The sequence below is a fragment of the Zootoca vivipara genome, chromosome 6 (genome assembly GCF_965207765.1).
Source record: "Zootoca vivipara chromosome 6, rZooViv2.hap1.1, whole genome shotgun sequence".
Lineage (NCBI taxonomy): Eukaryota > Metazoa > Chordata > Lepidosauria > Squamata > Lacertidae > Zootoca > Zootoca vivipara.
This window is the reverse complement of record NC_142589.1, coordinates 92,014,897-92,034,261: the sequence shown is the minus strand read 5'-3', so window position 1 is coordinate 92,034,261 and position 19,365 is coordinate 92,014,897. Positions and strand designations below refer to the sequence as shown.

At 46.9% G+C, this 19,365-nt stretch overlaps 1 protein-coding gene across 6 annotated transcripts in view; it reads left to right on the top strand.

Moving 5' to 3' along the window:
• SBNO2 (strawberry notch homolog 2) overlaps positions 1–19,365 on the top strand; it is a 100,886-nt gene that overhangs the window by 38,990 nt on the left and 42,531 nt on the right. For 5 of the 6 annotated variants that reach the window (XM_060275329.2, XM_060275328.2, XM_060275331.2 and 2 more), the window contains 2 exons: positions 1,737–1,836; positions 18,600–18,758. In XM_060275329.2, the coding sequence (XP_060131312.2) occupies positions 1,737–1,836; positions 18,600–18,758 (259 nt within the window). Of the gene's footprint in view, positions 1–1,736; positions 1,837–7,533; positions 7,829–18,599; positions 18,759–19,365 lie in introns of those variants that run through there. The other variant, XM_060275332.2, reaches the window with a different exon arrangement.

Sequence of the window (19,365 nt, the reverse complement as noted above, 5' to 3'; positions counted from 1 at the left end):
GCAACCGGCCCTTTGAGGGTGACCAAACTGCTGATGCGGCCCCCGGTGAATTTGAGTTTGACACCCCTGAAGCTATAGCTTGTTTAGTTTATACATAAATCCAGTACAGCACGTTCAGCACACAGACTCACTCTCCGATCTGGTCTGATTGTTCGACTCGAGAGCTCAAGATGAGTTTGCCTGTTCAGACCAAATGTCTCACCTGGATAGCTCAGCTGGTTAGAGCGTGGTGCTGATAACGCCACAGTTGCAGGTTCGATTCCCCGTAAGGGTGCAGCTTCCTATTCCTGCATTGCTGGGGGTTGGACTAGAGGACACTCAGGGTCCCTTCCAACTTTGCAATTCCTTCTGGTGCAGAAACTCTCTGCTCCTAGTGAGCTGCCAGAGTTGAACCAGGTCTAAGTGACAGTGTTCAGCTGAAAAGCCCACATAATGCAAGATTTGGGGTGGACCCAAGGTTGGGGGGTGGTGGGAAAAGCCCCTGCTGTGCATGCAGGAGGTGCCGGGTTCGATTCCTGCAACCTCAACCAAGGTGTCTTGTGGTGCAGTGGTTACAGCAGTCCCTGTCCAACTTTTTCAGGCTACTTCACTGCTCCCCTGTGTTCATAAACACAGAGGCCTTGCCTGATGGAGAGACTCCATCAGGCAAGGCCTCTTTCCACCTGCCTTGCCTCGCCCCCTCCAGCCCTGGGACTCCTCATAAGGAAGCTGTGCCTGGAGGAAGAACTGTGAGGGGAGAGACTCCATCAGGCAAGGCCTCTTTCCACCTGCCTTGCCCCATCCCCTCCAGCCCTGGGACTCCTCATAAGGAAGCTGTGCCTGGAGGAAGAACTGTGAGGGGAGAGACTCCATCAGGCAAGGCCTCTTTCCACCTGCCTTGCCTCACCCTCCAGTCTCTATTTTTCAATTTGTATTGTATTGTTTTATGCACTGTGGCTTGCTGTTGTTTTATTGATTATTGTTTTGAAATTATTTATTGTAAATGTTAAGAGTGGGTTTCTGTTTAATTTTCATATGCTGATGTAATGATTGTTGAACGTTACATTATTTGATTGCTTATTTTAAAGCTATGTTTTATTATCATATTTTTGTATTGCATTAGATAGTTATAAGGTTGTTTTGTATTTCATGAGATTCTGTTTCTTCAGCTTGTAAACCGCTTTGAGTATTGTATGATAGAAAGGCGGTATACAAATTAAAAGTGATGATGATGATGATGATCCTCGCCGCCTCCCCTAATTTACAAAAAAGCAATATTCGGAATAGCAATTTGCACGACCCGCTATTCAGCATGTGATCAAAGCTCATTTAATCGATCAACAGAATTGATCAGCTTGTCAAAGTCGGGTAGCCGTTTGCGCCGCCAGCACCCCCTTGCAGCCCCATCGCCTTGTTTGGGAGCCGCTGGCTTTGGGCGTCCAGCTAGCACTCGGCAGACTTGGGTTCAAATCCTCGCTCAGCCATGAAATTCACCGGGTGACCTGCGGGTGGCGGGAGCTGCTCTTCTCTCAGCTCAGCCTACCTCACAGGGCTGTTGTGGAAATGGGAAGAGTCGAGCGGGGAGAAGCGCGTGCCTGATGCCCCTTGTAGGCAAAATATGCCAGTAATGAACCATTGAAAGAGCCATCTAGCTGGCCGGTTTCAGGGGAAATGGTACTGGGTTAGACGAGCCTCATCCAGCGAGACAGTCGTATCACAACCTTCCACAAATTCACCATTCCCTCTTTCCCTTCCAGGCAATATTTTGATTTCTACTCTGGCGGGCAGCCGTTCTCTGACGCCAACTATGCAACTCCAGGCCTCGCCGATTTCTTGAAGAACGGCGACTTTCCTCAGGTAAGCCTCGGCACGCACCTGCTCCTTTGACCATCAGGTCTGTTTTCTCTGTTGGGATTAGGCCAGCAGAAAATAACAACCTCTGCTTTCTTGCTTTCATTCTGGACAAGTTCAGGAAAAGGGTTTATGGCGAAGGCAGATGGGCAACGACCACCTGCCGTGTGATTTGATTGCAGCAAGTTTGGAGGTGATTGAGTGTTGGGCTGTTGGCCTAATTCAGCAGGCCCTTATTACGCTCTTAGGTTGTTTTGTGTGTGTTTTGAAACTGGTAAAAGTCCCATTCAGAGATGGGATTTCCCCATAATCTTTCTTTCTCTCATTTCTTTGTTGTTGTTGTTGCTGCTGTTGTTGTTATATTCTATTTTATTTTATTTATATACTGCCCTTCGTTTAAAGATCTCAGGGCGATTTGCAGGACAAAAATACATCATAAAAGCACAATAAATAGCCAGCGTGAAAGCAAAAGAAAACAATGAAACAATTTTCGTCCAAAGAAGTCAGTCCTGCTTCTAAATGCTGCTGCTTTTTCAACATGAGCAAAGTATTGCAAGGCATTGCCTTTGAGTTTATTGGTATCGAGAAATCCGGTCAGCCTCTTTCATGGAGGCCTAAAAGTTGAAGCGTTAGGAGAAGCTGAAATTTGTCAGGAGAATTTGGAGAAAGGCAGCGTTCCTTTATCTCAGGGGTGTCCAGCAGGTCGATTGGGATCAACTGGTCGATCCCCGGGAGGCAGCAGTCAATCGCTGGCTCCTTTTCCTTTGCTTTTGTCCGGCCCCCCCTCCCCTCCCTGCATTTTATCCTGAAGAATGGAGTTTTTGCAGCGATATGTTGTTGAGGGCATAATCCCCTTGCCCCTGAATGTTAGGCGGCCTCCCCAAATGAAGTTTTTACCCTGCTTTTTACTCTCTAAAAAAGCTCAACAAGTTTGACCTGAACCCCAATAAAACGGGGGTAGATCACCTCCAGTTTATAACTCTGCGAGTAGATCGCAGTCTCCTGGAAGTTGGCTACCCCTACTTTATCGGATTCCCCTCTAACAAAGGAAAGCAACGTTATTCCACCGAAACTCGTGGTGATTTAGGGATGACTCTTATTGGCTGATGGTATTACTTTTGTTCCTTCCTTAAGATCAGCAGTTTCCTCTATGCAGTTTCCCTCTTTCTTGTCTTGATAATAGCACTGTATTGTGATACTCATTTCATTGTAACTTGCCTGTAATCTGGATTTGCTCTATTGTTGATGTTGCTGATATTTATTAAATTTGTATACCGTCCTACGCCCGCAGGTCTCAAGATGGTAATATATAATAATACTGTAATGATTATTACTGATTATATTTAGAGCCTTTGTACAGGCATCCCCAAACTTCGGCCCTCCAGATGTTTTAGACTACAATTCCCATCTTCCCCGACCACTGGTCCTGTTAGCTAGGGATCATGGGAGTTGTAGGCCAAAACATCTGGAGGGCCGCAGTTTGGGGATGCCTGCCTTTGTACAACGCTCTGCGAGCAAACAGGCTCCCTGAGAGGATGGCATACCATCCATTAACCTATGGTCAATTAAACAAGGCAGCCCCTGCCCCTACAGGCTTACAGTCTAAACACACACACACACACGACATGCTGGATAGCTCGGTTGGTTAGAGCACGGTGCTGAAGATGCCAAGGTTGCAGGTTCAAACCCCGTGAGGAACAGCTGCATATTCCTGCATTGCAGGGGGTTGGACTAGAGAACCCTTGGGGGTCCCTTCCAAGTCTACGATTCTACGCAACAGGAAAAGGAGAGGGAGGGAAGAGAAGAATCGGAACTCGAGCACTTATCTGGCACAGCTCAAACCAAAGATGACAGAGAGAGCTCTGCTTCCCCATCTCTCGCAGTGACATTACGTACGTTTGTTATAAAACCTTGCAAATGTAATTGAGAAGAATTGAAGCTTCTTCTTGTTGTTGTCAGCATCAGTGTGACTCGAGACACAATGGAGTGCACCTCCGAGGGTGAAATAAAACCGCTTTTAGCAGCACCGACGTGACCTCCTTTGGGGCACCAGCCTGGGCCGTGTGTCTGGAGGTCCTGGGCTGCCCAGACGACGTCAGGAAGTTATTCATGATGTTGAGTCAGAATCTCCCTTTCTTGTCACTTGAAGCTTCTCGGTCCAAGTCCTGCCTTCCAGAGTGGAAGAAAACAAGCCTGCTCCCTCTTCCACGTGAAAGCCCTTGAGATATTTGAAGATGGCTATCCTATCTCCTCTCAGTCTCCTCTTTTGCAGGCTAAACATAGCCAGTATAAAACCGTTCTTGGTTTCCAGACCCTTGATCATCTTGGTTGCCCTCCTCTGCAAACCTTCCAGCTTGCCAACATCCTTCTAAAATTGTGGTGCCCAGAACTGTGGTGTCCAGAAGGAAGAATAGTGGGACTATGACTTCCCTTGATCTGGACACTAGACTTCTGCTGATGAAGCCTAGAATAGCGTCTGCTTTTTTTGCTGCTGCATCACACTGTGGGCCTGTGTTCAGCTTGCGGTCCACTAAGACCCCTAGACCCTGTATAAGGCAATCAGATACAGGAGGTGCCGAGATCCCATGTCACCCGCGGTTTAATAGCCTAGGATGTGAAAAGGTGTTTTTATTTTATCGCTCCCCACCCTCCCTAGTTGCAAATGTAATCAGCTGACCCGACTGCACCTTGAGGCGGTTGAAGGCAAGCCTTACCTGCAAGGCACTTGTTTTCCTTGGAAGGGTGCCAAGCGCAGTAACTTTAAATTAAACCAGGCTTTCAATCACTACCAAGTAATTGGATGCACCCCATCAAATCCGCCCACATCTCGCCTGCCAGTTCCAGGACCAAAAGGAGGTGGAATAAAGCCAGATTCCATACGACACGATGCCGTGCCCTAAATCAAAATACCAGAACACGAGAGGTGCTTTTCATCTATTGATAGCTGCTCCTTAGCTTGCCGGAGGGGGGCTTGTCAGCAGCTGTTCACCTGGGGCGAGTTTAGAATGGGGTCTAGGTGAGTCTCCCTCCCACCATTGCCTTTTATCACAGAGGACCTAAAGTATTTAAGCGAGGCTATAAACAAACTTCTTGTTGTTGTTGTTGTTGTTGTTGTTGTTGTTGTTGTTGTTGTTGTTGTAATAATTCGTTACCCGCCCTTCACCCTCCCAGGCTGGGTTGCAGCAATTAGAATGCAACGTTAATAATAAAGTGCAATATTGCACAATTAATATTATTTTTAAAAAAGAAAAATTTAATTAAAGCAACACATCCCCAAGGACACCTTGTAGAATCTTATCGGTGGTACAGTCATACCTCGGTTTAAGTACGCCTCGGTTTGAGTATTTTCAGTTTAAGTACTCCGCGGACCTGTCTGGAACGGATTAATCCACTTTCCATTACTTTCAATGGGAAAGTTTGCTTCAGGTTAAGTACGCTTCAGGTTAAGTACGGACTTCTGGAACCAATTACACTCATACCTCGGGTTAAGTACGCTTCAGGTTGAGTACTCCGCGGCCCCGCCTGGAACAGATTAATCCACTTTCCATTACTTTCAATGGGAAAGTTCGCTTCAGGTTAAGTAAGCTTCAGTTTAAGTACTCCACGGACCGTCTGGAACGGATTAATCCACTTTCCATTACTTTCAATGGGAAAGTTCGCTTCAGGTTAAGTACGCTTCAGTTAAGTACAGACTTCCGGAACCAATTGTGTTTGTAAACCGAGGTACCACTGTATTTCATCGACAATCGGAATGAATTTCAGGCACCAAAAAGTCATCCCTTTGGAGCCGTCTGGCCCCCAAATGATAGCTGTAACCTTGGTTTAAGGAGCAATTTGGCGTATGGTTTATATATCTTGAGTTTCTAACCCTGCTTCTGTAAAGGTTCAGTCAGCTGAAGTTTTAGTTGCCGGCTCAACTCCTGTTTGCAAGGAGAAAAGCCTGAGGAAATGAGTCTAACCTAATATAACGGTTATTCACAAACCCATAAGGAAAGCGACCTTATACTGAGTCAGATTGAACTGGCAGCAGCACTCCAGTCTTGCCTGGAAAGGTTTATTTCCCCCAGTTTTCTTAATTTTTTATTTAAAAGATTGTTAGTCTTTTAAAACAAAACCCCTGCGTTGACCCTGAGCTGCCATGTTCCCCTTTAGAAATGACAGCGCAAGATTTGTAAAGAAAGTTCTGTTTTTACAATAAACTTTTATGGAAAGTTTTTCTGAGTAAGATGCAATAAAAATCACACTGATCTAAGAAAGAAAAATAGGAAGAAAGAAAAGAAAGTGGAGGAAAGGAAGAGAATAAAGAAGAAAAGAAAAAAGAGGAAAAGAGGAAAAGGAAGTGACAAAGTCCTCTATCAAAATTAAGTTCTGATTTAAACAGGAGGTGGCCCTTATGCAGAGTCAAATCGTTTTTTCCATCTAGCCGGTTTGCAGTGGCTCTCCAGGATTTCAGCAGGGAATTCTTTGGTCGCCAACCTGGCACCCAGAGATCTCCACGTGGTCACAATTCAAAAAAGCGCACCTGGGGGATTTCTAGCACTGGTACCTGCAGATGCCGCCGGGGACGGAACCTGGCTCCTTCAGCATGCCAAGCATGTCCTCTGCCCCATAGGTGTAGCACCAGGAAGCTGGCACGCGGCAAGGAACATTCGGCGTTTAACTGGTGATGCTTTTTTCCCCTTAAATGCTGTTTTGTTTTATTTTTAAACCCGTGCCTCTTCTAATTGCAAGCCGAGGGCAACTTTTGACCTGTGCAAACAGCAGGCCCCGATCCTTCTCGTGACATCCCATTCTCTTGCAAGAGTACAAAAGCGTAGGTGTTCGTCATGCGTACAGTATTTTTTTAAAAAAACAATCAACCCACTATCCTTCCAGAAATTGCTTCTTGCATGTTCATGATTCATTCTGGCTTGCGTCCGTTCAAAATACCACTTCCACAGGCCGCGTGAACCAGTAGCGTGACACTTTTTTTCTTTCTTTCTAAGGACCTCATTTTCTGGTGCATATTGGGAAAGGTGCTTTTTGCAGGCTCTGTTATGGCTTTTTTTGGGGGGTGGGGGAACCGCAACAAGGATCAGTTCCTGTTAGGCTCTGCTTCCCAGAGGTCGGCATGGACAGCGTGGCGAGAGTTGTTATTCCTGTTGTTTAATATTATTATTATTAATAATAACAACAACAGGACGATGCCACCCTGATAGCAGCTGTTTGGGGCTGGAACGGAAGCTTCTAAAGTTCCCTTTTCAAGCCAGCCTTTGGCGGCAACACCCCAGGGGCCCGCCTTCTAAATTTAGCCTTTATTATTTGGTTTGCTCTTTTCCCAGGCGGTGGGGGGTGGTTGTCGGCAGGGAGGGGAAAACACAACTTTTAAAACTAACACGGGCCCGAGCGGGCTTGGGGATGGAGCGCTGGGGAGAGAAGCGAGTCTCGCTTTTGGGCCCCCGAACCCAGCCCGGCCCCAAACCCCGTTCTGTATCCTTTTGTTTACAGTGGCTCTGTGGTTTAAATTACACGACATACAGTAATTCTGCTGTCATTGCCAGTAATTTCACTGACTTACCAGGCAGCCTTCATTTCCTGAAAGTCAGCCGGGCTGGACTTAGAGGAAGACAGCACCCTCCTCTCCTTGACTAAGCCAATCCGATCGCAGTGGGGGTGGGAGGGTGGGGTGGGGTGGGGTGGGGGGAAGAGACCGGCTTTTTCTGCCAGGCTGTCTTCATCAGACAAGCCTCTTCTTCCTCCTCCTCTTCTTTTTTTTTGCACCCTCCCTTTCTGTAATTCCGTGCCAATTCTTTAAGACAATTTAAAAACAAAAAACCCCAACCTTCCAATGCTCCTCTCCTGACAAGCCGGCTGTCATGAGGCAAGACTCGTCGCCCTTGGGTGCCGAGAAAGTCCGCTTCTCCTCTTTGCCAGGGAGCAACTCGCCTCGCCCTGCCTTCCATGCTGGCTTAATATGTCCCAGATGCAGTTCTGGCTCAAGTTTGCGTCGCTCTTCAAGGTAACTTTTTGAAAAACATTTTTTTTTAAAAAAAAACAAATAAATAAATTGTGTTAAATTTCAGGGGTTTCCCTCCCTCTCCAGGGTGCTTTGCTTGTTGTGGGGGGGGGGGCAGAAGAGAATCTGCCAAACAGCGGCAATTGATCAGATGGTTGCAAAGTCTGCGAAACTTTTTATGGAAAGATCGGTGGAAGTCTCTCTCTCTCTCTCTCTCTCTGTGTGTGTGTCTGTGTGTGTGTGTCTGTGTGTTTGTTCTGTGCCACGGGCAGTGTTCAAGGAAGCAAGAACGGGATATTTTATGGAGAAAACCATTTGTCAGGGTGAGGTCTGGAGAGACGGTCAGGAAGCGGGGGCTTCTGTAGCAAGCAAAAGTGCACAGGGGTGGGTCTGCGCAGCTTTGACAACCGGCTCTCCAAAGAGCCCGCGCTTTGAGAAAAAGTTTTTCAGCCCCCAGAGCGGAGAGGGGAGCAGCTGCCGGCCTCGATGTTTTTCACTCCTTCCCTGGCTTCCGACATCCAGCCGCCAACAGCCCTACTTGACTGCCTCTGTGGTGTTCGTACAATTACAATGCACCCCCCCCCCAATATCGCTTGCTTTCTCTCGACTTGCAAGACTTTAGAGCCTTAACTTTCAGGGGTCTTGGCAATGGGTACAGCCGGGAAACGGGGGCAGGGTTAATACAAGTTTAGGGGGATCTGGAAAAGAAAAACCTCTTGATTTGGGTGTTCAGTCATCTTCCAAGAGTCTGCAACCTGTCTTTTTATCTGGATGGGGGGGGGGTGTGAGTGTGTGAGTGAGTGTGTGTTTTAAACTGGTCTCCAAACATTGCCTTCTGGCGCCTTACTGTAATTCATTTCTCAATTAAGTTTGCTTCCTGCTATTCCTCCCGTTTCTGGGAAGCGCCGTTTGTGAGGATTCCCCCCCCCCCAAGCCTATTATTATTATTATTATTATTATTATTATTATTATTATTATTAGTCTTGTGAGATTTGGTAGCCTTGCTGGTTGTACGTGTTTTGGGGGTTCCAGAGTCCTGCAAGCAGGATATGAAATGTAGAGAGCCCTGTTAAAACCTAACACAGCCTTTCTCAAACTCAGTTCCCTGGCTGTTGTTGGACTACAACTCCCATCCCACACAGCTACAAGGACCAGTCAGGGGTGATGGGAGTTGTAGTCCGACAGCATCTGGCGACCCAAGTTGGAGAGAGGCTGCTAATAGCTTGGATCCAGACCCTGGCGTGCTTAGAGGAGACCTTTTGTAACTAATGGGACTCAGGTTACTCATTGATTTCACACTTTGAAAGTGCTAGACTAGGATAGCGGCACTAGAATGGGGCTCAGGTTACTCGTGAACTAACTAAGTCCTATTGATTTCATACTTTGAAAGTGCTAGACTAGGATAGTGGCAATGGTCAGGAGTCCAGGTTGGGCCATTGGCCCGATCCAGCAGGCTCTTCTGGTGGGTTCAAATCCTGGGCTCATTGCTTCCTTTTTGCCTGACTCAGAGGGCAGTTGCAAGGGTGAAGTGCTTTGTGTCCCTTAGGAGGACGCAGGAACGTTTGCGGTGAGGCTGAGAGTATTCCCGCCAGTGAGGTGCAACTCTCGACGAAATCAAGCAAAGAAGTCTGTTTCTATTAGTTATTACCAAACTTTTTTTTCCGTATCCTGTTAGGTGCCCAACACAGCTTGACTGGAAGTGAACAAAAAACTAATTGGGACAAACTATGGCTTAAAATGCAAATTAGACTCACTTCTGAGTGGGGGGTGCCAGTGATTCAGTTTTTGAAAATACACCAGTCTCTTCAGGCAACAAACGAGGTGTTCTGTTTGACCTAGAGGCTGCCATAGCCCCCCACATCCCAGAATGGCAGCTTCTGCTTTTAGCGTTCCCCTATTTTGGCTTTCTCTATGCTGGTTGTGTGTGAAGTTCCTAACGTAGCGCAGTTATGGAAAGCTGAATTTTGAATGTGGACATGGGCACATTTTCATCCCAACACCCCTCAGAGCAGTTTTTGCGCTCGATCGACACCGACTAGTGTCCGGGACCGGGAGGAAATGCGCTTAATAAGCCTGCCTCTCATCTCCACGAAGTACCGTAATTCCACCCCGTTCCTTGGACAGATCGCAAATGCATTTCCTGGATGAAAGTCCACATTCATGCAGGGGATATCTAAACCATGGATCTTGCTTGCAAAAGATGCCAACTTGAAAAGCTTTAAAAGAGGATTAGGCAAATTCATGGAGGGGGGGGGCTGTCAATAGCTACTAACCCTCACAGTTGTGCTCTCTGCCTAGGGGCAGATCCCCAGTTGCTAGAAACCACAGGAGGTGAGAGTTGAAAGTTGCTCCTGTGCTCGAATCATAGAATTGTAGAGTTGGAAGGGACCCCGTGGATCATCCCGTCCAACCCCCTGCAATGCAGGGGTGTCAGGTAAAGCATCCCTGACAGGTGGCCATCCAACCTCTGCTTAGAAACCTCCAGGGAAGGAGAGGCCACCACCTCTCTTTGGAGTCTGTTCCAGTGCTGAACAGCTCTGACTGCCAGAAAGTTTTTCTGGATGTTGAGCTGGAATCTCCTTCCTTGTAATTTGAAGCCATGGGTTTGAGTCCAACCCTCCAGAGCAGGAGAAAGCAAGATTGCTCCGTCTTCCATGTGACAACCCTTCAGATATTTGAAGACGGCTGACATGTCTCCTCTCAGTCTCCTCTTTTCCAGGCTAAACATACCCAGCGCCTTCAAATATTCCTCATCAGGCTTGGTTTCCAGACCCTTCATCGTCTCGGTCGCCCTCCTCTGCCCACCTTCCAGCTTGTCAACATCCTTGATCTGGACACTAGACTTCTGTTGATGCAGCCTAGAATAGCGCTACCTTTTTTTTTTTGCTGCTGCATCATCACACCGTTGGCTCATGTTAACCTTGTGGTCCACCAAGACCCCTAGATCCTTTTTGCATGTACCGCTTGCGGGTTTCCCACGAGGAGCATCTGGCTGGTCACTGTGAGAACAGGATGCTGTACAGGGGGGGCGCACTGCGCCAATCCAGCAGGGTCTTATTCGGTTATGTTCTTCGGTTTGCTTTTGGTGGAGATGTGGCAGGAGAAGGTGGCAGGAGAATCCGTTGGGCTGAAAACTGCTCAATCCCTGCCCCGTGCATCTTTTCCCCATCTCAATGGTCATCTTGAGCTTGTGTCCACTGCGGCAAAGCCTCTCCTCTTTCGCCAGCCTTCTGCTTTTCCTGCAGTCTCTCTTGCTCAAGGTGCAGAATATCAGGGCATTATTGCCTTGCGTGGAAAGCACACAGGAAAGGTTTTTTAACAACTTCTGCTGCCCGACCCCGCCACCTGAATCCTCTTCTGAATATACCACAGGGTTAGGTTGCAGGTGTTGTTGGGCTCTTGACGCCCAGCAGCCAGCAGGCCCAGTGGTCAAGGATGTTGGGAACTGGACTCCCAGCCTTTAGAAACTCGGATATATATGTTAATCACTCAATTGCATTTTAAACCTAAGTTAAAGTCGCCACCATGGAATGTCTAGATGCCCCCCCTTCTCATTTTAATAAAATTTTCTGTTTTGCAATTTAGAATACTTATTTAAACATCCTTAAAATATTGATGACTTCCCTTCTCCCCTTTCCATGGTTCATTTTGCATATCATAAATCCCTGCATATTTTGCATAAACTAAACCATTCAGTATTCCATTATTGCATACGTCAAAACTTAATTTACACTGCTGAATTTATCTTAATGCCGCCAATGTTTTCAAGTGTACACAATTCTCCCCCCCCCATACATTCAATAAACGTTTTCTAATCTTCTCTAAATGTATTTTCTTCTTGTTCTCTTATCCTATATGTTAAGTCTGCAAGCTGCGCATATTCCATCATCTTAAGTTGCCATCCTTTGGTTGGGACCTCTCTTGTTTTCCATTCTAGATGCCTTTTTTAAACCATGAAATTTATTATTGTTATTCATTTCATCTCTATACTGCTTTATATTTCAAAGAAGAAATCGCAGAGCCATTTGCAACACATTCAAAGATCAAATCAAACAATCCAGAATAAAACCGATTTCAAGCTTCACATGAATTATTTCAGATTCTTCTCTAAGGGACATTTTGCTTTCCCCCTATAATTATTTACCTCCTTAATTCATAGAGCTCCCCCATAGCAGAATGACTCTAGGGAGCCAGTGGGGTGTAGTGGTTAGAGTGTTGGATGAGGACCTGGGAGATCAGGGTTTGAATCCCCACTCCGTCAGGAATCTCATGGGGTGACCTTGGAATCAGTCACGGCCTCTTCACCTACCCCGCAGGGTCGTAAGGATTAACGGAGATGGGGGGAGAACCATGGAGTCCTTGGAGAATCCTGGGGGATTTCATACACTGGCTGTGAGCACTTAAATGGCTCAGGACCCCAATACCTCAAGGACCGCCTCTTCCCATATGAACCTACCCAGACCCTGAGATCACCTTCTGAGGCCCTCCATGTGCCTCCTCCTCGAGAGGTCCGGAGGGTGGCAACACGAGAACAGGGCCTTCTCTGCAGTGGCTCCCTGTCTGTGGAATGCTCTCCCCAGGGAAGTTCGCCTGGCCTTTGCCTGACTTGATCTACGTCCTATAACCTGTCTAAAAATGCTGGCTCTTTGGGTTTTATTTTATTTTATTTGGTTTCTGGTTTTGTTTTGATTTTATGTGTTTTATATTTTATGTGAACCGCCCTGATACCTTCAGGTATAGGGCGGTATAGGAATTAAATAAATAATAATAATTCCTTCTCCCCACCCCGGCCCAACTCCCTGCAGATCATTCTCGCCGCAGTTTGGTCCACCTGAGCCCAGAGTGGCTGTAGCAGAATGTCTGTCATCTGCAGGCAGAGCAGAGTAAGATCACAGAAAGCTCTCTGCCAGTCTGTGTAGACCAGCTTACTTTAACCTTGGGCGGGGGGGAGTCCCCAGATGCGGGCAAGACTACAAGTCCCATCACCCACAGCCAGCTTTGTCGAGGATGATGGGCTTCATAGTCTGCCCGCTTCTGGAGACCCTTCAGTTTGAAGAACGCTGGTGAGCAGGACAGATCCAGGACAGGTCTGACTCGGTGTAAAGCGACTCGTGGTTCTTTTATGGCCCACGGGGCTAGAATATTGCTCTGTTTCTGGGCGAAGGCTGGATGCCCAGCATAGCTTGCCAGCTTCCTGTGTTTCATCTCCCACCTCCCACCTGTTAGGCTGCTCCTGAAACGTTCCTTCAAGCACTCAGTGAGGCTACTCGAGGGTAAGCAGGGTAGCTCCAACATCCCAGAACCAGGCCAGTTGGACAGGAATACCCGGTAAAATGGGTGTGTTCGGGAATGAGTGTTTTTTTATTGTTCCTCTTCTGATTTCCCACATTCCTGGGGTGGTTTTTTATCTTATGAAATGATGCCTTCTGATTCCTTTGTACCTGGGCAAAGTCCCCTTGTTTTTTAACCTGTTCCAGGGGACTTGCCCAGACAGTACAATGTGCTTGGTTTTGTGTGTGTGTGTGAGTGAGTGAGTGAGAGAGAACGATATCTAGCACAACACAACTAGGAGGGTTGCGATAACATGCCAAGCAATTTATATTTCTATCCTGCCTTTCAGGACTCTAGGCAGCTTGCAGAGATTAAAACGACGCAGGCAAAATACCCAAAGCTAAAAACGGACGGAAGGCAATGGTTAAAAAAAGCAAATGAAGCTCTTAATTAGAATTAAAACATTTTAAACAAACCCAACTACATTAAAATGCAGATAATAAAAACATCACTATTGAAAGCCCTTTCCTGAAGAAGGAAAAAAGTAGTAGTCTTGTTGGAACAGAACTGGAAGGGGCAACAAGGAAGGAGCCAGTTTTGCTTCTCTACGAAGGGAATTCAAGAGTTCAGATAGGCAAATTCACTTGTCGGTCTTGTGGGGAAAGCCATTATCAAGCATGTCAACCTGCCAAAACCTCTTAAGTTTCCACTAAAGGCAGCAAGGGTTCTGTCCCACCTTACAAGGTGACGCTGTGGTCTGAGCCTCTTGGGCTTGCCGATCGGAAGGTCGGCGGTTCGAATCCCTGTGACGGAGTGCGCTCTCATTGCTCTGTCCCAGCTCCTGCCAACCTAGGAGTTCGAAAGCATGCTGCTGCAAATAGATAGATAGGTACCGCTGCAGCGGGAAGGTAAATGACATTTCCATGCGCTCTGGTTTCCATCACAGTGTCCCGTTGCGCCAGAAGCGGTTTAGTCCTGCTGCCCACACAACCTGGAAAGCTTTCTGCAGACAAACGCCGGCTCCCTTGGCCTGAAAGCGAGATGAGAAGCGCACCCCCATAGTTGCCTTTGACTGGACTTAACCATCCAGGGGTCCTTTATCTTGACCTTGCTGGTGTGTGTGTGTGTGTGTGTGTGTGTGTTTGTTTGTTTGTTTGTTTGCAGTCAGGGCTTTGCTCGCTCCGACAAAAACGCCGCTAAGCGCTTTGCTGATTTAATCACTCCTGCGAATCGGTTAGCATTTGCTGATCTAGTTGACTCCAGGACTAGATTTTTCTTTTGTTTTCTTTGTTGTTTCCTTCTGTTCTGTCGGATAAAAACAGTGATGACCACCCCACTTTTGTAATAGCATCTTAAAGGGGATGGCCAGGATTTGCGCTGGTCTTCCATGAAAAAAAAAATTATTTTTTACCAAAACACTCTGGGTGGTCACAGCTATGGAATTCCTAGGGCTGTCATACATCTGGGAATAATAATAATAATAATAATAATAATAATAATAATAATAATAATATACCCCGCCCATCTGGCTGGGTCTCCCCAGCCACTCTGGGCAGCCCCCAATAGAATAAAAAAGCGCTAAAACATCAAACATTAAAAACTTCCCTAAACCGGGCTGCCTTTAGATGTTTTTTAAAAGTCAGGTAGTTGTTTATTTCCTTTACATCTGATGGAAGGGTGTTCCACAGGGTGGGCATCACCACCGAGAAGGCCCTTGTCCGGGAATCGGGCAGGAAATGGCTCCTGGGCAGATTTTTGCCGAATCGGCAAAATGTATGGGAAAACTCAGGTGTATGTCAAGTAGGGTGATTAAAAAATAAAATAAAAAGCGTCCCCCCCCCATTTTTTGGGTGGGTGAAAGAGACCCCCCCCCCAAATAGCTTAACAACTTTGATCTATTTATCACTTTTGGGAATACGGCAACTCGAGGAATTCCTGCGGCAATAAAAGCGATGGCACATTTTAGAAAGGTCAGCAGGGTCCGGGATGGTTTCTGATTGGAAGGGGGACCTCATGTTGAGATTTCCTGCATTGCAGGGGGTTGGACTAGATGGCCCTCGGGGGTCCCTCCCAAGTCCCAGAAAGAAGCAGGATGTGGCTGTGCTTCAGTGGTGGATCCTGTGCTTTGCAGGTTGAAGTCTGGCAGGTTCATTCACAAGCATCCACCGTCAAAGAAGTTCTCTGTTTTGGTGATGGGTTGTTTTTCTTTTAAAGATCGTCTCTGGATTAATATTTTGAAAGAGAGGGGTGTGCATGTGTAATTCTGGAAAGCTCCTCCTTTTCTCTCTCTGTGTGTGTATATATATATATGTGTGTGTGTGTGTGTGTGTGTGTGTGTGTGTGTGTGTTTGTGTCTGTGTCTTGTGAGGGTTGCTGCTGCTGGCTTTTTGCATCTTCATTTCAGGTCTTGTGATTTATGTGGAAATCGTTCAGCTTGGTTGCGTGCTTTTCAGCGCTTCCTTTGTTGTTCATGGCTGATTTGGCCATGTTGCCGTTGTACGCTTTTTCATGTTGTAAGCTGCCTTGAGCATGGTTTGAAACTCTGGAAAGGTGACATGCAAATGAAATGGTGTCTCTGTGTGTCTGTACAATCACACACCAGACTTCAGACTTGTGAATTCCCCCCTCTCCCCTTAAATTACTAAGGTCTTCCATCTGCAGCCAGGAGCAAAACAGGCCTCCTGTTCTAGGCGCATTTTGCGACAGGGAATTCCATTAGCATGAGCAGTTCTGAGCTCTGGATGCAGTACCGCGCCTAAGATTTCAGATTAAAACTGCAGAGTTGGAAGGAAAGGAGGGGACGGTAGACCGTGTGAAAAACGAACATAATATTTTAGCTGCAGTTCCTTCATTTTCAGCTTTGTATTCTTGTTATAAAAAACGTGTGCCAGCCCTAGACATTCCATTGTTGTGCCCATACCCTAGGTTTAAGGTGTCATTTAGCTCCTAGCTTTCTTATCTCAGTTTCTAACACTGAAAACAGGTGTGTATGAGTTGTCCAATATCCATCAACTTAAGAGTCAGGCTGCCCCCTTGCAGCCGAGAACCAAGCCCTTTTTGCGCTGACGCACAACAGGGCCTTTTTTGGTGGTGGCTCCCCGAAGGTGACATGCCCTCTCTAGCGAGATGTGCCTTCCTCCATCATTATTAACTCTCGGAAGTCCATTAAAAACTTTCCTGTTTAACCCAGGCATTTCCTGGCAGCTCGGTGCTTTCAGCTGAAAACCTGTGCTTTTGTTCTGATTTTTTTGTTGTAAAAAATTGTGTATCGGTTTGCCTCCCTGTGCTCCTTAGGGAATGGTAGAAATTTGATAAGCTAATGAATTTCCATGCAATAAATCTGGGGTCCGTCCCCCCCCATTTCTGGGCCCTGAGGTCTTTGGAAAGGGGGAGGCCCTTCTCTCAGTCCCACGCTTGGTGGGGATGCGGGAAAGGGTCTTCTTGGTGGCTGCTCCTAGGCAACTTTGGAACTCCCTGCTTAGGGAAGCCAGATTGGCTGCCGCCTTGCATGTCCTCCTGCTAGCAGGGGAAGACGGACTGCTTTTAATAAAAGGGCTTTGAATGAAAGGGCAACCAAGTGAAGATGCCTGGGCGCCAGGATGGAATCCGTCGCAGGAGGGCCAGCTTGGCCCCGCGACCGTGGGTGCCATGCAACATGCATAGCCCTGGCACCAGAATTTGTGGGTCCCCATCTGCTTCGTGGGGAATTTTGTGGGTGCTCTGGCACCCAGGGCCCGCAAGGAGTTGGCACCTGTGGTCTGACATCTCCACCTCCTGGAGGTACATTCCTTGGATCTTGACTGTTTCCTCATTTTAGCAACACATCTTGTAGAATCTTATCAGTGGTATTTCATCTGCACAATCAGAATGAATTTCAGGAACCAAAGAGTCATCCCTTTGGAGCCGCCTGGCCCCCAAATGGCAGCTATAACCTTGGTTTAAGGAGCAATTTGGCACATGGTTTATATGTCTGAGTTTCTAACCCTGCTTCTGTAAAGGTTCAGTCTGCTGAAGTTTCAATTGCCAGCTGAACTCCCCTTGTGATGAGAAAAGCCTGAGGAAGAGAGTCTAACCTTATACCTTGGATCCCAAACGCCTTGCGAGTCTAATGTTTTGGCTCCCAAACGATCAAAACTCGGAAGTGAGTGTTCCGGTTTGCGAATGTTCCTTGGAACTCAAACGTCCAACTGGGCTTCCGCGGCTTCCTGCAGCCAATCAGAAGCCGCTCTTTGGTTTCTAAATGTTTTGGAAGTCGAACGGACTTCTGGAACGGATTCTGTTTGACTTCCAAGGTACAACTGTATATAGGTTGTTCACAAACCCAAACCCATAAGTGAATACAGGGAATCTACCTTATACTGAGTCAGACTGAACTGGCAGTAGTTCTCCAGCCTTGTCTGGAAAGGTTTATTTCCCCCTGTTTTCTTAATTTTTTTTTTATTTAAAAGATAGATAGTCTTTTAAAACAAAAACCTCTGGATTGAACCTGAGCTGCTGTGTTTCCCTTTAGAGACGACAGTGCAAGATTCAAAACGAAAGTTCCTCTTTTTTTTTACAATAAACTTTTATTGAAAGTTTTCCACGTGAGGTACAGTAAAAACCACACTGATCTAAGAAAGGAAAACAGAAAGAAAGAGGAGGAAAGGAAGAGAATAAAGAAGAAGAAAAAGAAAGAAAAAAGAGGAGAAGGAAATGACAAAGGCCTCTATCAAAATTGAAGTTCTGATTTAACCAGGAGGTGGCCCTTATACAGAGTCAAATATTTGGTCCATCTCTAGCCTATGCCGGTTTTGCAGTGGCTCTCCATGATTTCAGGCAGGGAATTGTTCGGATGCCACTGGGGATGGAACCTGGCTCATTCTGCATGCCAAGCAGGCCCTCTCTCCCATAGGTGTAGCACCAGGAAGCTGGCACGCGACGAGGAACAACCAGAATACCCGGCGTTTAACTGGTGACGCTTTTTTCTTTCTTAGTTGCGGTTTAGTTTTAGTTTTAAACCCGTGCCTCCTCTAATTGCAAGCCGAGGGCAGCTTTTGACTTGTGAAAACAGCAGGCCCCAATCTTTCTCATGACACCCCCTTCTCTTGCAAATATAGAGCCTCCGACACGCCCAGCGCCTCCCATTGAATTCTATCGGCTGGATGTTGCTGTTGCTGTTATTTATTAAATTTATATACTGCTCTCCATCTGTAGATTTCAGGGTGGTTCACAACATTTGGGGTGGGGGTGGGGAATCACGGAATAATTAGCAAGATGATCAGTAAAAGTATCTCTGAAAACACTATTAACAAACCAACAGTCCTTCTTGGGTGGTTTTTAAGCAGAGGTTGGGTGGCTGTCGAGGAGTCTTGAGTTGCGGTTCATGCATTGCTGGGGGTTGGGCTAGATGAGCTCTGGCAACCCCTCTCAACACTTCGAGTAGTCTGTGATTCAGTGTTCTGGTGGGTTCCAGGGTGGCACAGCTGTATTTCACGATTCCCCCCCCCCCGCTCTCTCCCTCCAGGATTCTACGTTCCCCACCGATCTCTCCAGCAACTCCCTCTTCTCCTCCCCGGCCGACTCCCTCTCGGACATCGCCGACGCTCAGGAATTCCTCCCCGCCGACAGCCTCAGCCGCGTGCCGACGATATGGGACATCACCCCACAGCAGAACCAAATAGAGGTCCGTCCCTGGCCTTCCCACCCTTTGCTCTGTCGCAATGCCTTCCCGTAAACTTCACACAACCTCCTGCAATCATTGGCAGCTGTGCTCCTAACTTCCTTTCCACTGCCCCGTCTGGTGAAACCAGGCACTTTCAGACTTGTCTGTACGAGCGGCACCGATCGGTGGGCCAATTAATCAGCCTCCGTTGGCGACGATAGGAGCAAAACCGGCAGCTACCTGCAGGCTTGACGCGGCTGGGCTTTGAAACACGCAAAACTTCCCCTACTTTTCTCTCCAACTTCCTGTTGGTAATTGTGACTCAGGCTTCCAGTAATGGAAGAGGCTTTAAAAAAGAAAGAAAGAAAGAAAGAAAGAAAGAAAGAAAGAAAGAAAGAAAGAAAGAAAGAAAGAAAGAAAACCACCCTTTTAAAAAAGGGAAATAATTACAGTGTGTTTGTGCCTGCCTGATCTTCCCATATATCACTTCTGCTTCAGGAATGCCTCGCAAACCTCTCTTGTCTCAAAGCCGTTTTATAGCCATTTGGCTTCTGTAAAGTCTAAGGAAGAGGCACTTCGGTCTGGAATATTTGTAGTTGTTATGGGTGTGTTTGTATGTCTAGGGAGG